Here is a 24,555-nt window from a genome sequence, read left to right as displayed (position 1 = left end):
TGTGTATGATCCCTCAGTGCTACCAACCTTCACAAGTAGAAAAATAACCCTTCGGCTTGTTTTTAAACAAGCCAGGGGGTGTAATGCCCCGCGTGATGTAGTGAATACACAATTCTACTCGTCAGTGTTTACAAACACCACTACATGGTTTGGCAAGAGGATTCCACACCAGATGGATCTACAATCACCTGCAGACGACGGGCTTCTGACCCCTCCCACGGAGCAGAATACGACAACGGAGCAGCAGCGCCACCGCCACCCAAAAGACCCTATAAATTGGATGGACGAAGGCAACTCGACACCAGTTTTCTGGTGACCCTCCTACTGTTTGCCACGGAACATTAGGAGTAACCTAACCCCAGGCCTCTAGTCTGCTACGGGACTACGCCTATCCTATCTCCTGGCTTAGCCTGCTACGGGGCTCTATCTGGGAATCCTAACCACAGCCACTTAGCCTGCTACGGGGCTCTGTTGGCCGCTTAACCCTCCTCTGCTTGGGTCCCTAACTCCTCTTTGCTTAGCCTGCTCTGTAGAGATCCTGTCTGCGACCTTACGGTCAAAAACTACCTTTAACTAACCTTGTATACTAGAGAGATTATTTGTAAAAATACTTCTATAGTGAAATTTTTATAATAAAAGCCGATGTGGGAATCGATTCCGGACACACTTTTTATTAACGCTCTACCTATACTATATGGGACAAAGCTTTACAATATGATATTCGGCTTGCTCAATATGTGTGCGTAAGATGAAATTTTGACAGTTCATGAACTCAACGATGCATTCCTTGCATTCATACAAGAAATTACAACGTCAGTGTTTTCTTATTAATTCCGCGTTACAACATTTGTGCGAAGTTTATTACCTTTGCTTTTGTGTATTCTTTCTAACTTTTCCTGTTTCAAGTTCGTTGCCCTGACTAACTAAATGCTTCATAAATAAATTACAAATTGGAATATTATTTCCAAAATCAGAGTGATGCTACAATACATGAAGACGAAGATATTACTTGAAGACCTTGGTACATGGAAATTTCTCAGTTTGCTGCAAGTGACCTGTCAATAATGATAGAATTAGTATGATAATAATAATTCGTTTTAAACGCAAGAAGATAACAAAGTGTAGCAATTTCATGCTCCGAAAAAGTTGCACCAAAATCAGATTTTTAAGAAGGAATTTTACACGGAAAAGACGAACAAAAATGCATTTTTATCCTGTATATCGAATTTAGCTTCAATAAAACAACATTTTTCAATATTACTTTTTTATTATTAAGAGTATCTTAGCATGTAAATAATACTTTAGACCATTTATATATTTCCCATTTATAAACCGCAATATATTTACAGTATTTTCTTAAAAACAATATACATGAAAAACATTATCACAACAGATCTTTAACTCATCTAATGACAAAGATACAGGGAAAAACGAAAAGAAGACGAAATGTCAATGTCTACAATCATATCGGTTTTTAAAAGTGTTTATTGTGGTTACGTTATAGTGATGGCTGGTTATTACATGCTACAGCACTCCCTGTGCATTGTAAAAACTTAACTTTTACAAAATTACATGATGATGGTAGTAAATTTCTGCACTTTTTATTTTTTAGAGCGTATTGGTTACACAGGTGAGTATGAACCGTCACTATTTACATAAATAAATAGTTTCAAGAAAGCCATAGTAATTTACAAGTTTCAGTATAACTTACCATACTTACTATAAAGATAGACAAACATACAAGTGATGACTTTCACTTTTCCTTTCTCACTGGTTTGTTAGTAGGTAAAACAATGTGCTACAAATTTTTGTGCTATGCCGTAAACGGCAAAACTATACAATTTACTTGAGCAATTGACTTTAATATGTTGACTGTCGCGTGACCCACTGATGGGTCACTCGACTTTTACGTTTGTTGCCACGTACCACCGGTGGGTCACCTTTTCCGGAGTTTTACATAATAATATAATTTACCCCAGTCTCTAAATCAATCTGCTCAAGTTGGTTTCCGATATTCATCTTAATATAAACAAATACTAAAATACTTGCTGTCCTTATACGTGTCAGTAATCAACGTATTAAAGACGAGATGTTTAACATGTTTTTCGTCGTAATATACAATATATTGCTTGAAACAATTAAATAGGAACAGATAGATTATCGTCTTTAGCATAAAAAACGCCAAGTGCAATTGCAGGAATGCCATCGACCTGAAAAGATTACTGAATTTCACGAAAGGCCTGAAAACGTCAGGATATTTTAAGTGCGGATCTTTCAGAATACCTGAGAATTGTTGGTCTGCTGAGTTTCTGTTTTTGCCTTAACCCGGCTATTTGATAGAGGATAATGTATAAACTAAATTAGCTTGTTTTGGAAACCTCTTCTATATATATGCATGCACAGTAGATGATGTAGAACCCCTTGTCGGGAAAAATATAGTTGCTTTTTCACAATAATACAAAGACCTGAAAATTTGTAAATCATGACTTAAAAAAGGCAGAGAATTCGTGCTCGCCAAAAGTAGAAACCGTGAAAGGTAATTATTTATGGTGGTATGTATGTTTCACTGACATTTATCGAAATTTTCAATTTAAAAAAATGCTTAGTTATGTTCTCATATCATCAGCAATAGCACAGACAACGTAGATGCACAACGTCTATCCTAACCTTAATGTGTAGTGCCGAGCATTTCATAGAATTGTATACGATTACAAATGAAATCTGGCCGTTATTTGTGGCTCTGACAGACATGCAACAATTTTACCTACTTGTGGTTGTTATCGTTTCGTACTATATAACAATAACGAACGCATCACACCGAACTTTAACAACCAAATTGCAACAACACCTGATTTTCAGGGCAATTCGGTCACTTATTAGTTGTGTGGATGCATAGGAATATTATAGTCAATACCCCAAATTACGATTTCTTGCTTGCATGTCATGTATCTTTCCTGCCTTCTTAGTTACTTGAACAGTAGTCAAATATACTTTATTATTGACAAAATAAGTAGTATCAACTTCGTTGTATATCAAATGCATGGAGATTTGAACAGGAATGTAAGCCAAGGAGGGGTCGAATTTCCTTTACTTCTTTCAATGAGTTTAGCACTGCCCAAATTTAGTCAGTAAGGTTCTGCTATGAATTTCACATTTAAAATGTCAGTTTCCTTTTTAATTGATTTACCAAAACAGAGAAGAGTTAATTTGTTCTAGTTCATGTTATTGGACTGTGTATCTTCTGTTGGTCTTCTTTCTCTGCACCCATTACATAAGAAAGAACCGCCAGTGGGATCTCTCATGTCAATATTCGAGAAACTGAGTTTCATATGGTTTTTTTTTTTTTTTTTTTTTTTTTTTAAATATTAGGTCCTGATCTGCAGCATGTTCAATCAAAGCGGGGAAAAAAAACCGTGCGTAAGCACTAAACATTCATAAAATAGTAGAAAATTACCTAAACGAAACCAGAAGAATTCTCTCCTCAAAACATGTTTTACCTGTATATACACACTGATGGAAATACATGTAAGCAGCGTCCGATTTTTTTTTTTTTTTTTTTTTTTTCAGTACAGAATGGGCCTGTAGAGAGCAAGCTGATTGCAGTTTTATGGTTAATTGGTTGGTTTACTAAGAGTTATATGTCTCTTTCCAGTACCGAGGCCGTATGAGACGGGACTACTATTTGAAGTGAGATCCGAACCTCTACTCATCACAGCATACCGGCCACCTCAGAAGGCAGGCTGATTGTAATGCCTATAGAGAGTATGCTGCTTGTAGTTTGAAGGCCGTACTTTTACGAGGGTGATTTGATATTAAAGAAAACAATTTGCGTTTTTTCAGTGTAGTTTATTTCTTAGCAGTCACTCGAAGTTCACCACATTTACCCCGACGTTTTTTCAGCTTCGCGATTATTTCGCGGGATGAATTTCATCGAGGCTTTCAAAATACTCGTTTACTTCCTGTATGACCCCCTTCATTTGACTCAAATTTTCGTCATGTCAAGAAAGTTTTGAGTTTCGGGAATAGATATAGTCCGAAGGAACTACATCTGGGGAATAGGCAGGATCCGGAAGCAGTTCAAATCGCAGCTCGGCCAATTTTGCTCAGCGACACGGCTTTTTCTATGCTCTGGATCGAGTAAACATGGCACCCATCTTGCGCGAAGTTTGTTTATGTGCAATTCATTATTCAAAATAAGCTGCACGCGTCCAATTTCGATATTTGTGGCTTGTGCTAACTCGCGCACTTTCACTCGTCTGTCGCCTAAAATCAGATAGTGGACTTTAACGGTGATTTCAAGGCTCGTAGAAAGGGGTACATCTTCAATGCTTGTTTTGCCACGTTCAAATTAATTTAGCCAAAGTCGAATATTTTCATAGGAAGGACATGAATCGCCAATATGGGTAAAATACTCTCATGAATTTCCTTCGCTATTTTCCCTTTCAGAAAAAAAAAAACAACTAAAAAACTGAATCACACCAGAAATTTTAACTCTATCCATTTTTCACTGTTAGTCAAAACATGTCTGTTTATGTAACTGTCCAGCAACGAGTGACTTGACACCACAGATCACTTATAGAAAGGAAATTTTTGACTACATACAGAAATCACGTTAGCGCCATCTATTAATATGCAAACGAAGTTACTTACCGAACTGCCCTCGTTATATGTGGACCAGATTTAACTACAATAAAAGGATGACGCATCTTGTCCAAATAATGACTTCCAACGTTGCCGTATAATGGGGCTGCGGAAGGCTGATTGGTCGCTGCACACAACTGCCGATTGCATGGGTTCTGACGTACCAGTGATTCCTTGGTGATGTACACTCATGTCCAAAATGACTGTTGCATATCTATAACTGTCTTCTTGTAAGAATATAATTTGATAATGATTTTGCAGGGTACTTTTAATACTGATACCATGTGTATAATCGGCAAATATTTGAGATAAATTTCAGTATATTTGAGATAAATTTCATAGGAAAAGAATTATAAATACGAAAATTAGAATGAGTAAAACAAAATGTTGCTAAATGGACAAGAAAGTTTTATTGTTCTTATTTACTACTCTTTTGACATGAAATTTTCCATATACATGTCTTTGCCGATTATACATGTACTAACATTATAAGAAATAACGGGCGAATTCGTTATCAAATTATATTCCTACAACATATTTATAGACATGCGACAATAATTTTGGACATGAGTGTACATGATGGGAGGCAGAGGATGGAGTATACGTGTCCTCCAGTAGTCTTGCAACGCACCTAGTAGGATAATTCGGGTCGCTCTGACACGACGGTAACGATCAGAGCTACCGTCAGTGGTGATTTCAGAGGGTGGCTCGATCCGGAGCTACGAGATTTTCCCCATGACATTTCTCATATCAAGCTCAATCATTACCCGTATTTTGGCAGTAGTACTTTCACCTTCAGCTTACTAAAAACCTCCCCCATCCGAGAGAAATCTGAAATTACCACGGGCCACCGTGGACCCTATGTGGCACATGAACACTAAACAATATATTGGAGACAGGTCTAAGTCTCTACGTTCTACTCGCATGGTTACCCTTGACACCTGGTCATCGCGAGAATGTCTTCGGTAGTCTCAAGATATACTGCAATAATAAGGCGACGGAGGACGTTGGTATTCAGCGATAAGAATTGTTCCTGTCTCACACAAAAATAACCGTGCATGTGTCTGCAGACGTACAAGTGATTGGAAATATTCAGGACCCACATTTGGATTCTGCTATGAGGGGAAATAAGATGTACACTCATGTCCAAAATTATTGTCGCATGTCTATAAATATGTTGTAGGAATATAATTTGATAACGAATTCGCACGTTATTTCTTATAATGTTAGTACATGTATAATCGGCAAAGACATATATGTGGAAAATTTCATGTCAAAAGAGAAGTAAATAAGAACAATAAAACGAAAATAAAACTTTCTTGTCCATTTAGCGACATTTTGTTTTACTCATTCTAATTTTCGTGTTTATAATTCTTTTCCTATGAAATTTACCACAAATATACAATTCCCGATTACACACGTAGTATCAGTATTAAAAGTACCCTGCAAAATCATTATCGAATTATATTCTTAAAAGAAGACAGTTATAGATATGCGACAATCATTTTGGACATGAGTGTGCATGTCGCTCGCCTCTGCTTTTCTTTCAGGGGAGTACGACTAACGCGTTGTATATTCATATCATTTAATCTTCTTCGCAGAAGCTCATCTTTCAACACGATAATGCGCATTCCATACTGCCGGAAAACCTATGTGCTCTACTCGCTATATGTCGTCTATCCTGGCCTGCTGTCTCCGGATATAAGCCCCTATAGAACACACGTGAGATATGGTAGGACGGCGCCCAACCGCAGACGGGTTCCGGAAACAATCACCACCTAGCTATGTCAAAATCTATAACGAGATTGAAATGCCACATTCCAGATATTCAGCATCTGCACGATAAACTACCTGCTCTAACGGCTCCTTCTGTGGGCGCTGGGCGTACGCGCAAATGTTGAATTCTTGTTGTTAATATGTGAGTTAGGAATGATTCTTTGTTTAGAGCCCTGACATCAGTATCTTTGAGTTTCCTTTCGTATGTTTGCAAGAAGCTTTCTTATAACCAAAAATATAGGAAACGAAGATAAAAATCAAACATTTTGTCTAATCTCACACAGAAGTCCAATATTTTTACAACGAAAGTCCTTCTGAGGCGCTCTCTATTTTTCTCTTTTATGGCTACATCCTGGGGCTGATGTAAGAAATCACGTTGAATTAACAGTAGACCCACTGATGTTCTATATCTGACGAATTAAAAAAAAAAAAAAAAAAAAAAAACTTTAGAGATAATTTTGTTACCACATCCACATTGAAACAACCTTCAACAAATGAAAAAGAAGGTATATTACCTTCTTTGGCCCATAACAGATCTTAACAACCAGTAGTCGATCGTATTAAATCTCCATGTGACCTATCAAATCATTCACTGAGCTATTATCTCTTTTAGGATTTTTTGCAAAAGTAAGATTGTTTGCAATACTTTGCAGGTATCCAATTACATCAGACGCATCATACTTTTTTGCTAAAGTGCAAATGCGTTTGGCAGCACCTTTATGTTTTCCTTTGGATTCTGGATTGTAGCCGGTACAAATCTCTTCCACTAGTAAATCCGTGGTCTCCTGTTCATCCTGAACAGCTTTCAAAATTTTCCAAAGGTGCTGATTAGAAGTGTGGGCTAGAAAATGTCGATGCCAAGCCTCTATGCTCAACTCTAGACGAGCTCCTGCCGTAGTTGCAGAATTATATTGGTTCCATGTGCTGATTGGGAACCTGAACAAAATTAGAAATATTAATATAATACGTTGTAAAAGTGACGGATGTGCTTATTGTACTAAATATTCATGAATATATACGTTCTACGTACTTATATCGAACTTCAATTGTGCTATACATACCTATACCAAACTGGGTAACAGTTGTGATTAATGTATTCCGAAGTTTGATTCACGATCAAGATACATGTGAGGCAGATCCTATGTTAAACAGAGCATCTTATTTCAATGGTCTTGGTACATTAACTAATGCTAATGTAATACTTTATGACTTAGCTTCTTACACAAATCATGAAATGTAATGAAATTTTACCGTTCATGTATCACATGGAATTGACGACCAGCCCATATAACCATAAATGAAATATAATGGCAGGAAGTTTTGGAATGAAACAAAACCCGGAAAACCGCAGGCATACGATATTCATGCATCAGAAAACCAACTGATCACTTGGGATAAAATCGAAAAAATTAGCAGCAGAAACGAGAACTTTACCCCACGCTTTAACACTTTCAGCCCCAACCCTGTTTGAGTAAATTTCACCCCGGGACCAGACTACAGTCTGCTATGAACATTGTCAGCCAATGTGTATCCATTTGATACACGTGATCCATCAGTAAACCCTCACTGTGTATCAAAAAGATACACATGGGGCTGAAAGTGTTAATTAGATACTATTTTCTTTATGAATTTTGTACACTTAACATTATGTAAAATGTATCCACTACAGTAAATATGTATGTAAAACGATTTCTTCTGGTTTTTTTTTTTTTTTTTTTTTTTTAATAAATAAAGAAAATGATACTCTTCAACACTCCTAAAATGTTACTAAGAAAAAATTGAGGAACTAATTTCTCCCAAACTTTTAAGAACGCAAGCCAATTATTGAACTTAGTATGCAGAAAAAAAATATAATTGCGTTTTTTGCTCCTCTGCAATCTTATGCTTAAGAATAATTTGGTTTTCTAGCATCTTAACCTTTGTCTGGCAGATAAACTAGATTACACTGCAGTTTCGATAGATTGTGATATTCTGATGTCAGGAATAGAAGCTATTGTGAACTAATAAAAGCAGAACATACTGATATCAGGAACAAAACCTACTGTGAACTAACGAAAGCAGAATATACTAATGTTAGGAAGAAGCTACTACCAGCTAATAAAAGCAGAATATACTAATGTCAGAAACAGAAGCCACTGTGAACTAATAAAAGCAGAATATACTGATGTCAGGAACAGAAGATACTGTGAATTAATAAAAACAGAATATACTGATGTCAGGGACAGAAGCTACTGTGAACTAATAAAAGCAGAATATACTGATATCAGGAACAGAAGCTACTGTGAATTAATAAAAGCAGAATATACTGATGTCAGGAACAGAAGCTACTTTGAACTAATAAAAGCAAAATATACTGATATCAGGAACTGAAGCTACTGTGAATTAATAAAAGCAGAATATACTTACTGATGTCAGAGACAGAAGCTACTGTGAACTAATAAAAGAATATACTGATGTCAGGAACACAAGCTACTTTGAACTAATAAAAGAAGAATATACTAATGTCAGAAACAGAAGGTACTGTGAATTAATAAAGGCAGAATATACTGATGTCAGGAACAGAAGCTACTTTGAACTAATAAAAGCAGAATATACTAACGTTAGGAATAGAACCTACTGTAAACTAATGAAAGCAGAATAAACTAATGTTAGGAACAAGCTACTATCAGCTAATAAAAACAGAATATACTAATGTCAAAAACAGAAGCTACTGTGAACTAATAAAAGCAGAATATACTGATATCAGGAACAGAAGCTACTGTGAATTAATAAAAGCAGAATATACTTACTGATGTCAGAGACAGAAGCTACTGTGAACTAACAAAAGAAGAATATACTGATGTCAGGAACAGAAGCTACTGTGAACTAATAAAAGAAGAATATACTAATGTCAGAACCAGAAGGTACTGTGAACTAATAAAAAGCAGAATATACTGATGTCAGGAACAGAAGCTACTGTGAACTAATAAAAGCAGAATATACTGATGTCAGGAACAGAAGCTACTATGAACTAATAAAAGCAGAATATACTGATGTCAGAAATAGAAGCTACTGTGAACTATTAAAAGCAGAATATACTGATGTTATGGACAGAAGGTACTGTGAACTAATAAAAGAAGAATATACTGATGTCAGGAACAGAAGCTACTGTGAACTAATTAGAGAAGAATATACTGATGTCAGGAACTGAAGCTACTGTGAATTAATAAAAGCAGAATATACTGATGTCAGGAACAGAAGCTACTGTGAACTAATAAAAGAAGAATATACTGATGTCAGGAATAGAAGCTGCTGTGAACTAATAAAAGCAGAATATACTGATGTCACGAACAGAAGCTACAGTGAACTAATAGAAGAATATACTAATGTTAGGGACAGAAGCTACTGTGAACTAATAAAAGCAGAATATACTAATGTTAGGAATAGAACCTACTGTGAACTAATGAAAGCAGAATATACTAATGTTAGGAACAAGCTACTATCAGCTAATAAAAGCAGAATATACTAATGTCAGAAACAGAAGCTACTGTGAACTAATAAAAGCAGAATATACTGATGTCAGAAACAGAAGCTGCCGTGAACTATTAAAAGCAGAATATACTGATGTTATGGACAGAAGGTACTGTGAACTAATAAAAGCAGAATATACTGATGTCAGGAACAGAAGCTACTGTGAATTAATAAAAGCATAATATACTTACTGATGTCAGAGACAGAAGCTACTGTGAACTAACAAAAGAAGAATATACTGATGTCAGGAACAGAAGCTACTGTGAACTAATAAAAGAAGAATATACTAATGTCAGAACCAGAAGGTACTGTGAACTAATAAAAGCAGAATATACTGATGTCAGGAACAGAAGCTACTTTGACCTAATAAAAGAAGAATATAGTAATGTCAGAAACAGAAGGTACTGTGAACTAATAAAAGCAGAATATACTAATGTCAGGAACAGAAGCTACTTTGACCTAATAAAAGCAGAATATGCTAATGTTAGGAATAGAACCTACTGTGAACTAATGAAAGCAGAATATACTAATGTTAGGAACAAGCTACTATCAGCTAATAAAAACAGAATATACTAATGTCAAAAACAGAAGCTACTGTGAACTAATGAAAACAGAAAATACTAATGTTAGAAACAAGCTACTATCAGCTAATAAAAGCAGAATATACTAATGTCAGAAACAGAAGCTACTGTGAACTAATAAAAGCAGAATATACTGATGTCAGGAACAGAAGCTACTATGAACTAATAAAAGCAGAATATACTGATGTCAGGAACAGAAGCTACTGTGAATTAATAAAAGCATAATATACTTACTGATGTCAGAGACAGAAGCTACTGTGAACTAACAAAAGAAGAATATACTGATGTCAGGAACAGAAGCTACTGTGAACTAATAAAAGAAGAATATACTAATGTCAGAACCAGAAGGTACTGTGAACTAATAAAAGCAGAATATACTGATGTCAGGAACAGAAGCTACTTTGACCTAATAAAAGAAGAATATAGTAATGTCAGAAACAGAAGGTACTGTGAACTAATAAAAGCAGAATATACTAATGTCAGGAACAGAAGCTACTTTGACCTAATAAAAGCAGAATATACTAATGTTAGGAATAGAACCTACTGTGAACTAATGAAAGCAGAATATACTAATGTTAGGAACAAGCTACTATCAGCTAATAAAAACAGAATATACTAATGTCAAAAACAGAAGCTACTGTGAACTAATGAAAACAGAAAATACTAATGTTAGAAACAAGCTACTATCAGCTAATAAAAGCAGAATATACTAATGTCAGAAACAGAAGCTACTGTGAACTAATAAAAGCAGAATATACTGATGTCAGGAACAGAAGCTACTATGAACTAATAAAAGCAGAATATACTGATGTCAGAAACAGAAGCTACTGTGAATTATTAAAAGCAGAATATACTGATGTTATGGACAGAAGGTACTGTGAACTAATAAAAGAAGAATATACTGATGTCAGGAACAGAAGGTACTGTGAACTAATAAAAGCAGAATATACTGATGTCAGGAACAGAAGCTACTGTGAATTAATAAAAGCAGAATATACTGATGTCAGGAACAGAAGCTATTGTGAACTAATAAAAGAAGAATATACTGATGTCAGGAACAGAAGCTACTGTGAACTAATAAAAGAAGAATATACTGATGTCAGGAACAGAAGCTACAGTGAACTAATAGAAGAATATACTAATGTTAGGGACAGAAGCTACTTTGAACTAATAAAAGCAGAATATACTAATGTTAGGAATAGAACCTACTGTGAACTAATGAAAGCAGAATATACTAATGTTAGGAACAAGCTACTATCAGCTAATAAAAGCAGAATATACTAATGTCAGAAACAAAAGCTACTGTGAACTAATAAAAGCAGAATATACTGATGTCAGGAACAAAAGCTACTGTGAACTAATAAAAGAAGAATATACTGATGTTAGGAATAGAACTTACTGTGAACTAATGAAAGCAGAATATACTAATGTTAGGAAGAGAAGCTACTGTGCACTAATAAAAGCAGAATATACTGATGTCAGGAACAGAAGCTACTGGAACTAATCAAATCAAAACTCCACGTAACTGTGAATTTCGTCATGTCCTGCAAAGCTTTTTTCAATATAAAAAAAGGATATGAGACGTTTTAGAGATTTAAAGTCTCTATTAAAATACAAATACAAGGCAAAAAAGACTACTGTAATATACTTGGTTGTTTGGATTTTAGTTTAGCGTCGCTTTCAGCGCCCAGGCTATATGAGACGAGAACCTATAGCTTACGTAAGATCCGAACCACATGAGCTCCCACTGAAAATTGTAATATACTTTATGTATTTCATATGTTGGGATTATTTTTAATGAATCTTCCGAGTTTCCAATTAAAATTATTCTAGGTCACAATATGAAACCACATATGTGTTTGTATATGTAAATTCTGAATATGACTCTTACCTTTTTTTCCCTTAAATTCTGGCAACCTTATGTTTGGAAGAAGAGTAAACTTAAAGCTATGAAACTTTCTATATACTTAAAAAAAAAAAAAAAAAAAAAAATCAAATAAATTTTGTCTCCTTGAAGGTACTCCATACTAGACGATAAAGGGACACTCTTTAAGTGTCATTGACTGAATTCTTGTACAAATCTGGTGATAACTCTCAGCCACTTAATTCATAAGAAATAACTAGTGCGTGATGTTAGCAAAATGGGCAACAGCAATATGCCAAGACAGCCGTAACTGTTAATAATGATGACTTCTGCATTGATGAAAAAAACACTCCGGAAGAACTGACTGCCAGTACACAACTTAATAACCACTGACCAACAAGGATTATAGAACTATTAGTCTTATATTTCATGCAGCAAAAATTTTGCTTCAAAATCTGAACAAAAGGTTGTATGGAAGAACAAATGAAAAAATAGAGGAGGAACAGTTCAGGTTTAGGAGGGGTGAGGGCAGAAGAGATGTAATTGGATTATTAAAGATGATCGGTGAAAGTTTTATAGAAAAAGGGAAAGAGATGTATGTTGTATTTACTTATTTATAAAAGACTTTTGACTGTGTGAATTGGGAATTGTTGGAAATTCTACAGAAGACTGGATTGGAATGGAAAGAACCAACAAGTGTGTGTTAGAATGGGGGGGATAATGACACAGGAGAGTGCAATTCGAAGGGAAGTTCGACAGAGATGCTGTCTCTGGCCAATATTACTTAATATCCATCTAGAAGGGATAGTAACAAAAGATCCTACATACGTAATGAAGATGGCATTTCTGTAGGAGCTAGAATAATTAGGTGTATACGGTTTGCAGATATATGGCTCTTATTCCGGAATCTGAAAAGAGAATCAATAAGATTAGAAAACTTGAAGGGCTGTGAAGAATATTGGATGAAAATAAATGTTAGGAAGAAAAAAGCCATGACAACTGGAACGAAGCAGTCGGTGTCCAATATAGAAGCAGAATGGGAGAAAATAAAACAGGTAACTAGTTTTCGATGCCTATGTGGTATTATTAGTAACGATATGAAATGTGAACGTGAAATAAAAGCAAGAATATGAATGACGAAAGAAGCCTTGAGGAGGAAGAAAATACTATTTTGTGGGACCCTGAATAAAAAGTTGAGAAAAACTCATAAAATACTTCATGTGAAGTATTGTATTGTATGGAGCAGAAACATAGACATTACATGGGCATAGACTGGCATGGACATTAAAATATAAGAACATTTTCTATAACTATGTCAGTTATAATAACTAAACCTCGGAACAGTACACTGAATACTTAACTAACCTTGGTTCCTCGCGTCCGCCGCCTTCTAGATATCTTCCAATATAGTTGTTCTGAAAATGCTGGAGTACAGGGTATAAACATTCTTCTAATACATCTGATAGCACCTCGAAAGCAAATATAACCTCCGCAGGCGGGACGAATGATAACGCAGGAATCATTTGGCAATGGAGAATAAAATCAGGATCACTGGAACACATATCCTGTATGCCATTAGCCTCAAGTTGTCTATAGATACACTGTGACAATTGAAAGTAACAAGTTTTCAGTTCACACTTAAAAACCTCCTGGAATGCAGACGCTGCATCTGACTCGTAGTCAAGAATAACAGACGTTACACACATAGATGGGCACTTACTTGTCAGAAAATGTAACAATCTCACGTAAGTGTTCTTAGTTGTATTTGGGAGTAATGCAAAAACGATAGGAATTACATCAACAGTATATACAATATGAACTACGTATAAATGATCAAATAAGGTCGGCACAACTTCACACGCAGCACCGGCATACCAGCATTCTGATCCTTCAAGTATCTCTAGTCCCTCTTTTGTACCAAATACTAAAAACCTCTCCTCGTCCTCTGCGCCTGAGTCATGCAGCAAGAAAGGAATTCCATTCTTCGTTATTTTGAACCTCTCTGGGATTTTTAACTCCTGTAAAGTTTCCGGCAATAGCTCAGGTTCATGGCGTCTCTTCCTGATCCAACTAGAAAGCAAAATATAAAACAAATATTATCCATAAAAAGATAAATACATAGATGGATGGATCGATAGATATAGAGAAAGAAAGTTAGAATGAAATAATCCAGAACAAATTACGGCACTTAGCAGAAAATAGTGAAAACATTACCGCAAATACTAAAGAAAATAAACTACGAGTATTAAAAAAAAAAAAAAAATCATCAAAGCACCCATATAAGAATTCGGCACCTAGCACTTTGAGGTCTCTGATTCGATCCTAGCTCCCGATGGGTGTGTGGGTTTTCACGGGGTTTTCTCGTTTCTTCTCATTTTCGTCATTCCACCATCTCATCATTCCCGTCTCCTTTATGGACGTATAATCGTGAGACATTAAGCTTAAGAAAAATATATCGACGCATACGTTTCAATGACCAACTGTCACCATCTCTAGTGTGCATTCTTTAAGAAATCACGCAGATAGTAGGATTACATATCTGATTAGAAAATGAAATGAAATCTGTGAGTTTTACGTCCCACGGTTATGCCGGTTAGGCTAAAGGAGACGGTGATGATGAGAGATGAGTGAAATGGTGGAATGAAGAAAGTGGGAGGAAACGGGAGAGCCCCGAGAAAACCCACGAGCACGGTGTTTGTCCACCACAAAGTTCACTTGGCGGGGGCTGGGATCGAACCCGGGACCCCAAGCACCAGAGGTGAACGCTCTACCACTGAGCCACCGCGCCCCCATATTCTGATTAGATTCCTTCATTGTAGAAATTGTGTTACTATCTTGAATTACTACCTTTACATTTCCTTGACAGGTTAAAGACGACTGTAAATTATGTATTGTGCAATACTACTTTGTTAACACCATTTCACTTGACACGAAGAACTGGTATGAATATCCCACTGAATTTCTTTGACGAAACTTCTTACAAGTAGTGTGATTTATTAAGGAACGTCCCCTGAAGATGACGACAATTGTCATAATCTCTACTCTAATTGGTTCATGAGAAATGGCGCAAAATGAGAAAAGGGGGGATTAATTTATTTCTCAAGAATGTCTTGATCGATTCTGTTCAAACTTGGATATACGTTATAGGTGTATACAAGGGCTTTGTCTAAAAAAAAAATAAATAAATAAATAAATAAAATAAAATAAAATAAAATAAAATAAAAATAAAAATAAATTAATAGCTCCCCCGACCACTTCGCCCCTCAAAAAAATTCGATTCAATATTTTAAGCCCCATTTGACCTATGATGATCTGCGAGCACAATTATGAAAAAAAAAAAAAAAATTTTTTAGATGTCGCTTTAACCCTACAATAGTAAATAGTAAATTTCTACAATATATGATAAAAACCTAGCTCAAGGTAGGTACAAACTATGTTCAAAATTTTACTGCAAACTTTTCAACCGTTTTTCCCGAGATGCAATTACAAACACCAGGCAACATCACAATCAATGTAAAGAAAGAAATTATAGAAAATATCCCCTTTCCCCATTAAAACGGGAATTCTCAAAAACCTACGACGTGAGTCCGCTTACCTTTAATGAGGAGTTTATATACCAAGTTTCATCTTCCTAACTTGACAGGATCATGAGATACTCATTTTTTCACGTAAGTTTTTAACCATCCGCTCCCTTCTTAGAATACGCATTTTAATCAAAATAACATGAAAAAACCTAGTTCGAGGAACATCCAAAAATTCATTCCGAACAGTTTAACCGTTTCGTCGTGATGTGATCACAAACAAGATCCTTTCTATTTTTATATAACAGAGTACGGTTGATTACTGTTACCGTGAATATGATCGATTGCAAACAAAATTCGTTATCCATGATTCCCAAACATTTTCAAATGGTATTCTGTCTTGGTAATGATATCTTGTTAAATCCATATTTTAAGCTAATTCTGAAACTTAGGCATGTACTAATAAATACGATTAAGAAAGTAATTATAAACACACTAAGATTATTATTTCAATCAAAGTTTTGAAGTACATTTATGGAAGTGGGTTATATATATATATACAGGGTGTTTCAAAACAACACCGACAACGTTTGGGAGGTGATTCCTGACACCAAGATAAGTTGTTCTATACTTGGGTGCAGAAATCCGTCATTTCGGAGCTATAGGCTGCCGAAAACATGAAAAAAAAAAATAAATTTAAAGATCCATAGTTCTAATACTATGGGATCTGCCGTAGTCGGATCAAGACTTCACTTAGGAATTAGCATGTGCCCTATCCAAATATCCATGTTTGAGAATCCTGCGGTACTTCGGCAACAATTTTTATAGAGATGGTTAGCGAGTACTTCAAATTCTATGCCCGTAGCCAAATTACCTCTATAAAAATTGTTGTGTGAGTACCGCAGGATTCTGAAACATATATTTTTGGATAGCGCACATATTATTTTCTAAGTGAAATCTTGACCCGACTACGGCAGATCCCATAGTGCTGGAACTATTGACTTTTAAAGTTTTTTTTTTTTTTTTTTTTTTCGGCAACCTATACCTCCGAAATGAGGGATTTCTGCACTCAGGTTGGTCTATACCTTTTGTCTTATCTTCTTGTCAGAAATTACCTCCCAAACGTTGTCGGTGTTGTTTTGAAACACCCTGCATATATAAAACTAGGGATTTTTGGATTGAAGAAAATTCCAACAGCCCTGATTTCAATCCATTCACACGTATCTTTTTCGGTGATGTACTTTGCAACTATTTACTATAACGAAAAAAGAGATTATTTATTAGTTTCGCTTCAAGAACAATACAATAATTACTTATCAAGCGTGTCGAAAATATAACAATATCTCAAATTACTTATCTAATGTTCTTCGTCAGTTTTTTCTTTAATATTTCAAATGAGACACTCGGCCATTCATGTTCAGGGTTGTACAACGGCTTACGTTGTTTCTCCGCAACACGATCCTTATTTTATTTATTTATTTATTTTATTTATTGTGCCTCAACAGCGGCTGTTTAAGTTCTGTAAAATTTCATCGGCACTTATGGTCGCCTTTCCTTCCCAACAGTTGTGATTTTTCTATATAAAAATATACGCATGCACTATTAATATTAGTGTAATAATTAAATCTAGTAGTAACCTTTTCTATTGCTGTTTTAGGGTTTCATTCTGATTGATTCTCTTCATCAAAATGTCTATACGTAATACTTCGTTAGCATTTTGATAGGACGTTTTGATGAAGAAGAATCCATTGGGGAAAAAAAGCTCTAAAACATTAATGAAAAAGATTATTAAGGATCATGTTATGAAAAAGGCCTCAAGCTATTGTGCACTCCTGCAGATGAGTGACAGCGAGTCTCACTCGAAATATTAAGGAAAAAAAACTACGGGAAACATTACTATTTATTTATTTCGACTTGTTTTACGTGTCGACGTTAAGGTTATATGAAGCGTTTTCTTCCACCTAAACATGATACAAAATTCAAAGACTATATTAGAATAGAAAAGAAAAAAATAGAAAGTAAAAAAAGAAATACAACAAAGAAACAGACGCTCACTTAAAACAAACACAGACACACACACACACAGAGAGAGAGAGAGAGAGAGAGAGAGCTTAACTCACGTATCGAGGTTGGCAAAACATTCCAATCACGACAGGTTGAAATTATATATGAATTGAGGAATAAGTAAATATATGACCAGGAATTGCAAGCTGGCTGTTAAAACGCGATCTTGTGTCCCTGTCATGGAAATCTCTTTAAAAAATAAGGCGTTTTTTTAAGGTAAGAAGTCTCTGTAGAAGTTAAGTGTTTTATAGAGCAGTACCAACGAGCACAAGTTACGCCGTTGCTGCATCTTCCGCCATTGTAGCTTTTGAAAGAATGACGTTATAAGATCGGAAAATTTTAAGTTAAAAATAAAAGATATGCAAGCATTTAGAGGTATAACAATACAATATATATCACATACAAAAATAAGAATTCGATAAAATAAGTCACTCCTGGAATTATATTTTTATCAGTCCTTTCAGTACAAATCTGAAAGACTCACCGAAGTGTTCTTTTGATACTCTCTATAGTCGGTAGTTGCTGTAAGGCAGGCTCACTCAGATCGCTCATACAGGAGTCAATAATATGTTCATAGTCATCCATAGTCTTCTCCGCCTTCTCCTTCATGACTGAATACGCCATCGCAGCTTCCACTTTTGCATCATTGGGAGGATGCGTGTGGTCGTTTATGTGTTTAACCACAATCCCATCAATGGTGTGTATTCTGGCATTACATATGTCTTTTTCGCTACATTGCCAATAAATCTGTAACAATGAAAGAAGAAAGCCACTGTAAAAATTTAGTAGTACAAATAGCTAATCATTAGAGATTGTATGTTCAATCACTAAAAACACGGTAAGTAGACACTTATCTAACTCATTCACTCACTCTATGTTCTATGGAACGCAGAGATTTAGTGCCGCACTCACACCAACTCTACATTGACTTCTGTCCTTAACAAACTGGACCCAGTTCCTACCTTGTATTCCTATTTCTGTGGGATCTATCTTAATATTGTCTTTCCATCTGAGATCCTAGGTCTTCCTAATGTTTATTATTATTATTATTATTATTATTATTATTATTATTATTATTATTATTATTATTATTATTATTATTATCCTATTGGGTTTCCAGTTAAAATTTAGAAAGCGTTTCTACTTTCCCCCATTCTAGCTACATGACTTGCCCACTTGAGCCTCCTAGGTGTTAGATAAAAGGCATAAATCATAATTAAAAATATAGGCAGTAGCACATTCAACTAAAATATAACTAGAAACAATGAAGATAAACATCTAATAATATACAAAGCTGAAATTGAGTCATGTATAGTGTTCCAATAACCTTGGAACACACTTTATCGTTCTTTAAAGAACACCTTCTACTTAAGAAATATGCATTAAACTCTTTCCATGTGTATCTATTAACCACTACCGACAGAAAAAAGCCAAATTTACATGTGTGATGTCTAAAAGAATGCTGGTAACTACTACCTTCGGAAATCAAACCCTACGCGTCTTGTACCATGTTGAGGCGTTTACCTCTACTTTTTCTCTGTAAATCTGGGATCGAATACTTAATTTGAAATCAGTATTTTCCAACATGTTGAGATACTGGCTACAGCTGGGCATAACCTCATAAAACCATATTGAAGCATAGACAACAAACTGATGTAGGCAAGATTGTTTCTGGAATCGTACAAATGGCGTAAGCCAAACCAGCATATCTGCTATATCGAACTATGGAAATTATTTTAGGTTGCGAGATATATACAAAGAAAAGTCACATGGTTCAAATTTGAGATATTTAATAGGATAGAAATTTGCGTGAATGAGTTCGTGTATGTCTGTGGATTGTTTTACACACTGAAAGACATGCAAAACTTAAACAGATGTTTCTTGCACATACCTGAGAATTATCAATGAGGCGTACTCCATTTCCAGGCAAGGTTTTTTTTTTTTTTTTTTTTTCAATTGATTCATTGTCTCCTGGTTACAATATTAGTTTCAATCCTGATTGGTGACAGGTGATAATTTCAGAGACGAAGATAAATATGGCTGATATTCCTTTACTAGTCCATTTTTTAGTGAGCCCAATGGCACAACCAGCCGTGTTTGCAATGTATCCAGCCGCATATCTTAATGCTTCCGTTTCCTCTATTGGTGTGAAAATTGTTGTTATATGTTTCTTCATCCAAACTGAAATCTGACATTTTTTCATGTCTTCATTTTCTGATACAATGTCTCCAGAGCCAGAAGAATCCATAAGATCATGGAAATATGATTTTGTCATGATATCTCAAGTTGCTTCTACTGGGCACTTGTAGGATGTGATAAACGGCATCCTAATATTAAAAGGAGCACGCTGTGTTTAACTTCTATTGGGAGAGGATGGTTACAGCATTCTGGTGAGTTGAGATAATAAATTCTCGAGTGCATCTTGATTTAATTTTCTTGTGAGTATATACGTGAAGCCAATGGTCTTTATGTCCCCATAAAGTCCCTTAAAGTTACTGGTAGAAACAAATAAACCGCGCTGAAAAGGTAAAAGATTGCTTTTTATCAATTACTCTCAAATCTTGAATCGTTTCTTTCATTTGATTTAATACTCCAATTTCCTTTTCAAAATGTACTCCGAAACCACATTTGAGCTCCTTGATGCATCAATGGGAACAGCAGAATTCATATCAATAAAATCATTGACAAGATGGAAGGAGCTGTATGCTGTTTTATTTTCTGGCGTTAGAAATGTGGTAAGTGCAGCCGTATAATGGGTAAACAATTCCATAACTGGGGCAACTCTTTGTCTATCATTTTCCTACGACATAATATAATACCAGACTAGTTTTGAAGAATGTTTTAATCCTGAAGAATCAAGCTTTAGGAGCATCTCTAGCAGACTTGTTTTGATAACTGCACCACTCAACTCAAAACCACTATCCATCAAATGATTTCTCGAAAAATTCACCAAATGAGGCAATTCTGCAAAGACCCAAATATTTTTCCTTTTCAGTTCCCGGGTTCATCAAATATGAGTGATCTGCATTTATTTGTAATCATTCTACAGCCTCCTATTGCCACCACCCAAATCGGAAATATTGAATCCTGAGACTTCTGCTTTTGATATGATTTCAAAGAGTAACTTTTACTAATAGTCTCATCGAAATCACAATACATTGGCTGTTTCCACGCATACGTCAAATCTCGTATCATTGCCACCTGGACATTTCTGTGTGATCCCAAAACTAAATCCTCCTCCTGGTTGTAGCATTACGCGTCAGTTAATGTTCATTTCATCAAACATAGGCACTGAAAATACCTCCACACTCTTTGAGTAGCGCCCTTGCTCCGTCAAAATCTTCAAAGATGGGTAAAAATAACGGGAGAAAACGGTAATTTTTTCACCCAACATCGGACTGTTGACACACTGAATAGGGGAATTCAAACTTGTAACCGATGATGATTGTATAATTTGTTACTGATGGCGTATTGTGTTAATGTAGGAATGATATCTTCCTCATTCCATCTCAGTTTCTTCTTGGCATTTATCAGCATATTTACTTGGCCCGACGTAAAACTTTATGCTCATCTCCCACTCTATTGAAACAACCACACCATTCTAATTTAGAAATGACTCTTGAAATTGTTTTAATTGTATTTCCTTTCCAGTTCTTTTAACTTTGTAAATCCATTATTTTGGCTTTATACGTACCAATGTCAGACTTCAAGTATTCGCTCTCTTCATGCAACAAGGAAAGCTCTTCCTTAAGTTTATATACCTCACTCTCTATAGAACAGACAAAAATTAACATAGAGTAAATTTTTGTTGCGGTCACTACAGTCTTTTCATCTAACTGAATCCCAATGTCTTTTTTTTTTTCTTTTCTAACTTTTGCAAGCTTATTTCGTTCATTATTTACATGAACGCGATTCACATACAACAGTAATGTTACAGCATTTCGTTTCAACTTTTTCTTGGGTGGAATATTTAGAAACTTAGGTTTTAAATCATGTTCATAAACTTGGGGAATAAACTGATCGAAACAGACGCGCGTTCAACTTTAAACGTGTCTTTCCTACAGCACTAATTTTGCCAAACCTTCCACAGTTCAGGATCCGTGGAAATACATGATCGAAACCCTTCGTATTTCTACTACGATTGCGACAAATACGGAAAGGTTCTCAACACAGGAAAACAAGAATCACTCATTTCACTACAAAAATCAAACAAAAACAAAGGGTGAATGACAAGGACCTTGGGTGAAAGCTGTCTCTGCTCCGGCCGTGACGTCACAGTTTTATTACCGTACATCTTCGCTTTTCAACGAAGGGTAATTATGAGGTGATTTGAATTCAGGATAGTTATGACGTGATAAGAATTTGAACTCACTTTTAGTTTATCATCAATTTTAGCAACGAGGCTGTATCAGACGTGGAACTACAGTTTAACGTGTAATTCGAACTAATGAGCTTCCGCCGCGAATCGAACCGCTTAGCCCCAAGGGAGTTTAAAAGACGGAAGGACGGACGGAAGTAGGGTCGACGGACTTTGCTACTGTGAAACAGTAAGACATAAAAGAAAGAACTTTGTAGTGAAAAGCTACAGAGTAAAGAAGAGATTGGTGAAAATTTCTTCGGAATGTAAATTAGTTGTGTCACGCGTAGTATGCAAGCATATACACCATCGCTATCGCACCTGCTCCCTACGAACGTCCCCTCCCTTACTATCGCTCAGATCCCTCAGCTCCGCTCTTGTCCTGACCCGGTAAGATGGCATTCGTGCTTTTCAGAGTCTACCCAGCGCAAGTTGGCCTGTGTTTCATACCCAGCCCTACTAAAATGAGTGAGCACCCATTAATGCAACTCCTCCTTTAGTAACAATTTATTTCCTGCTAATATTATATTTTATGAATATAAGTATACCCCCATAAAATTGTAGCTTATAGCACAATACTTTCATTTCTTATATCTTAGGATAAATACATTTTTCCTTATACATTCCTGATTTGAAATAGCATTCGATTCTTCTTCTGTAAATTTTACAGAACTACGGATACTCAAAACTGGGAAGCACTCATAATTATCAATTCCTGCTCTTGATCTCCAGCGTGCAGTGTGGATCCATATAGTAGAACTCCGCCGTTTCCAGTACACCATAATCCGTTTTGAGATTATTATTTCAAAGGATACAGGAACTTGTTTGGATGCAAGGTGTCTCGAAATAGATATTTATTAAAAGGAGAAAACTGGCCATCCTACTAGCTCTGAGTAACTGGGTTAGCAGAAAACGCTACGGTACGTAGACGTTTCGAAGTACAATTTCGACTGGTATATTCACTAAATACTATTTCAGCTTAAAACTACGTGATGTATTTAAGGTTAAAACCTATCATTTAACTAATAATAATAATAATAATAATAAAGTTACACAAAATTTTCATGGAAGTAATTTCGGTGTAATAGATTGCTCTACACCAAGTTTTCCGCATTCTCATAGGCTCCATATGAAAAATTCAAGAATAAATAAAATCGTATATGTGCATTAACGATTTACGATTCAACAAAATTAAAAATAATCAAACGCACGCATAAAATACACTATCATTAGAATCAACCAAGTGTTACTATTCGTGCTTCTTGTAAAAATAGGAATGCACCGAGATATCCCTGAACGAAAGGTAAACCTCCGAAATATTAGTATCTTACCTTGCCATGATAGACTTTTTCATGTACATACATATACCCAGCCTCGACAAATTTTTCCCTACCACGGCTACTTCTCACAATTCCTTGGCTATCAATTTCCATCATCAAATATCAAATATGACCCATGCGAAGTCACCTTAATCCTTGCACTATTTTTTTTTCCAAACCTTCGTCAAAAGAACTGTAAGTACTTCCTAATCCACCCAAACGGTGAATTGAAGTGGATATGAGAAGTAATTTCGTCAATTCTGTCATTCACGTCTCCTGTGTTATGATTTGCGTAAGGCAACACAAAAATGCATTTAGTTTGCAATAATCATCATAGTCAGTGGCGTATTTAGGAGGTTGGTTTCCGGGCTTAAGCCCCCTACGAAATCTTACTTAGTATAGTAAAGTAAATGAAATATCTTGCAGAATGTTCACATTTCGAGGCAAAGCCTTCCCCCCCGAAAGTTAGCAAAGCCCCTCCCGAAACAAAATCATAAATATGCCACTGATCATAGTAATTATGTTTCCTTTAGCATTGTTTTTCGGTGAAGTTTGGTACGATCCGTAAAGTTTGTAAATACAGATACTGAATGAGATCCTGATAATACAAAGCTTAAAAAATCGTATATCAGTTCCAAAGTAGGCTCTGCTAGCTCAAGAAAATGTAGATTGTTGTGTGTTTCTCAATTCACATAAATATGTTACCTTGCCTGCTAATTTTTGATCAATTTGCATATGTATTGTTTAAAGTTATCTTGCTCTAAAGTTTAAACAAAAATCCGAGTTTATTCTTTAATTAAAATTTTCATTGCTCAGCTGAACTTGTAACTTTCATACGTAGCCTTTTTTCGTAACAATGCAAATAAATCATATCGGAAGTAACTTGCTGATGGACATCAGTCATGCTTGACCCTCCCATTAA

At 35.5% G+C, this 24,555-nt stretch overlaps 1 protein-coding gene across 2 annotated transcripts; it reads right to left on the bottom strand.

The window, feature by feature from the left end:
• Nucleotides 1-1,253: 1,253 nt before the first annotated feature.
• Nucleotides 1,254-23,834, bottom strand: LOC145680302 (uncharacterized). 2 transcript variants are annotated; one of them, XM_081750665.1, is made up of 4 exons: nucleotides 23,646-23,834; nucleotides 18,442-18,704; nucleotides 13,738-14,442; nucleotides 1,254-7,353 (listed from the first exon to the last, which is right to left on the bottom strand). In XM_081750665.1, exons 1-4 carry the CDS (start codon nucleotides 23,748-23,750, stop codon nucleotides 6,978-6,980), a joined length of 1,449 nt encoding a protein of 482 aa, XP_081606791.1. In that variant the 5' UTR covers nucleotides 23,751-23,834; the 3' UTR covers nucleotides 1,254-6,977. The 2 variants fall into 2 exon arrangements, with proteins under 2 accessions (XP_081606791.1, XP_081606792.1); XM_081750666.1 differs by lacking the exon at nucleotides 23,646-23,834 and adding an exon at nucleotides 19,849-20,260.
• Between the last annotated feature and the right edge of the window lie 721 nt (nucleotides 23,835-24,555).

Source organism: Thermobia domestica, chromosome 3, assembly GCF_964235325.1.
Source record: "Thermobia domestica chromosome 3, izTheDome1.hap1.1, whole genome shotgun sequence".
Lineage (NCBI taxonomy): Eukaryota > Metazoa > Arthropoda > Insecta > Zygentoma > Lepismatidae > Thermobia > Thermobia domestica.
Note: the sequence above shows the minus strand (reverse complement) of the source record. Positions and strands in the feature narration are given on the sequence as shown.

Bases quoted from the DNA above. Each gene is read 5' to 3' on its own strand.
- LOC145680302 (XM_081750665.1), bottom strand. From the start codon at position 23,750: ATGATGGAAATTGATAGCCAAGGAATTGTGAGAAGTAGCCGTGGTAGG. The intron at 18,705-23,645 runs GTAAGATACTAA...TCATTGTTACAG, and splicing joins AAAAAGTCTATCATGGCAAG to ATTTATTGGCAATGTAGCGA. The intron at 14,443-18,441 runs GTGAGTCTTTCA...TTTGCTTTCTAG, and splicing joins AGTATCAAAAGAACACTTCG to TTGGATCAGGAAGAGACGCC.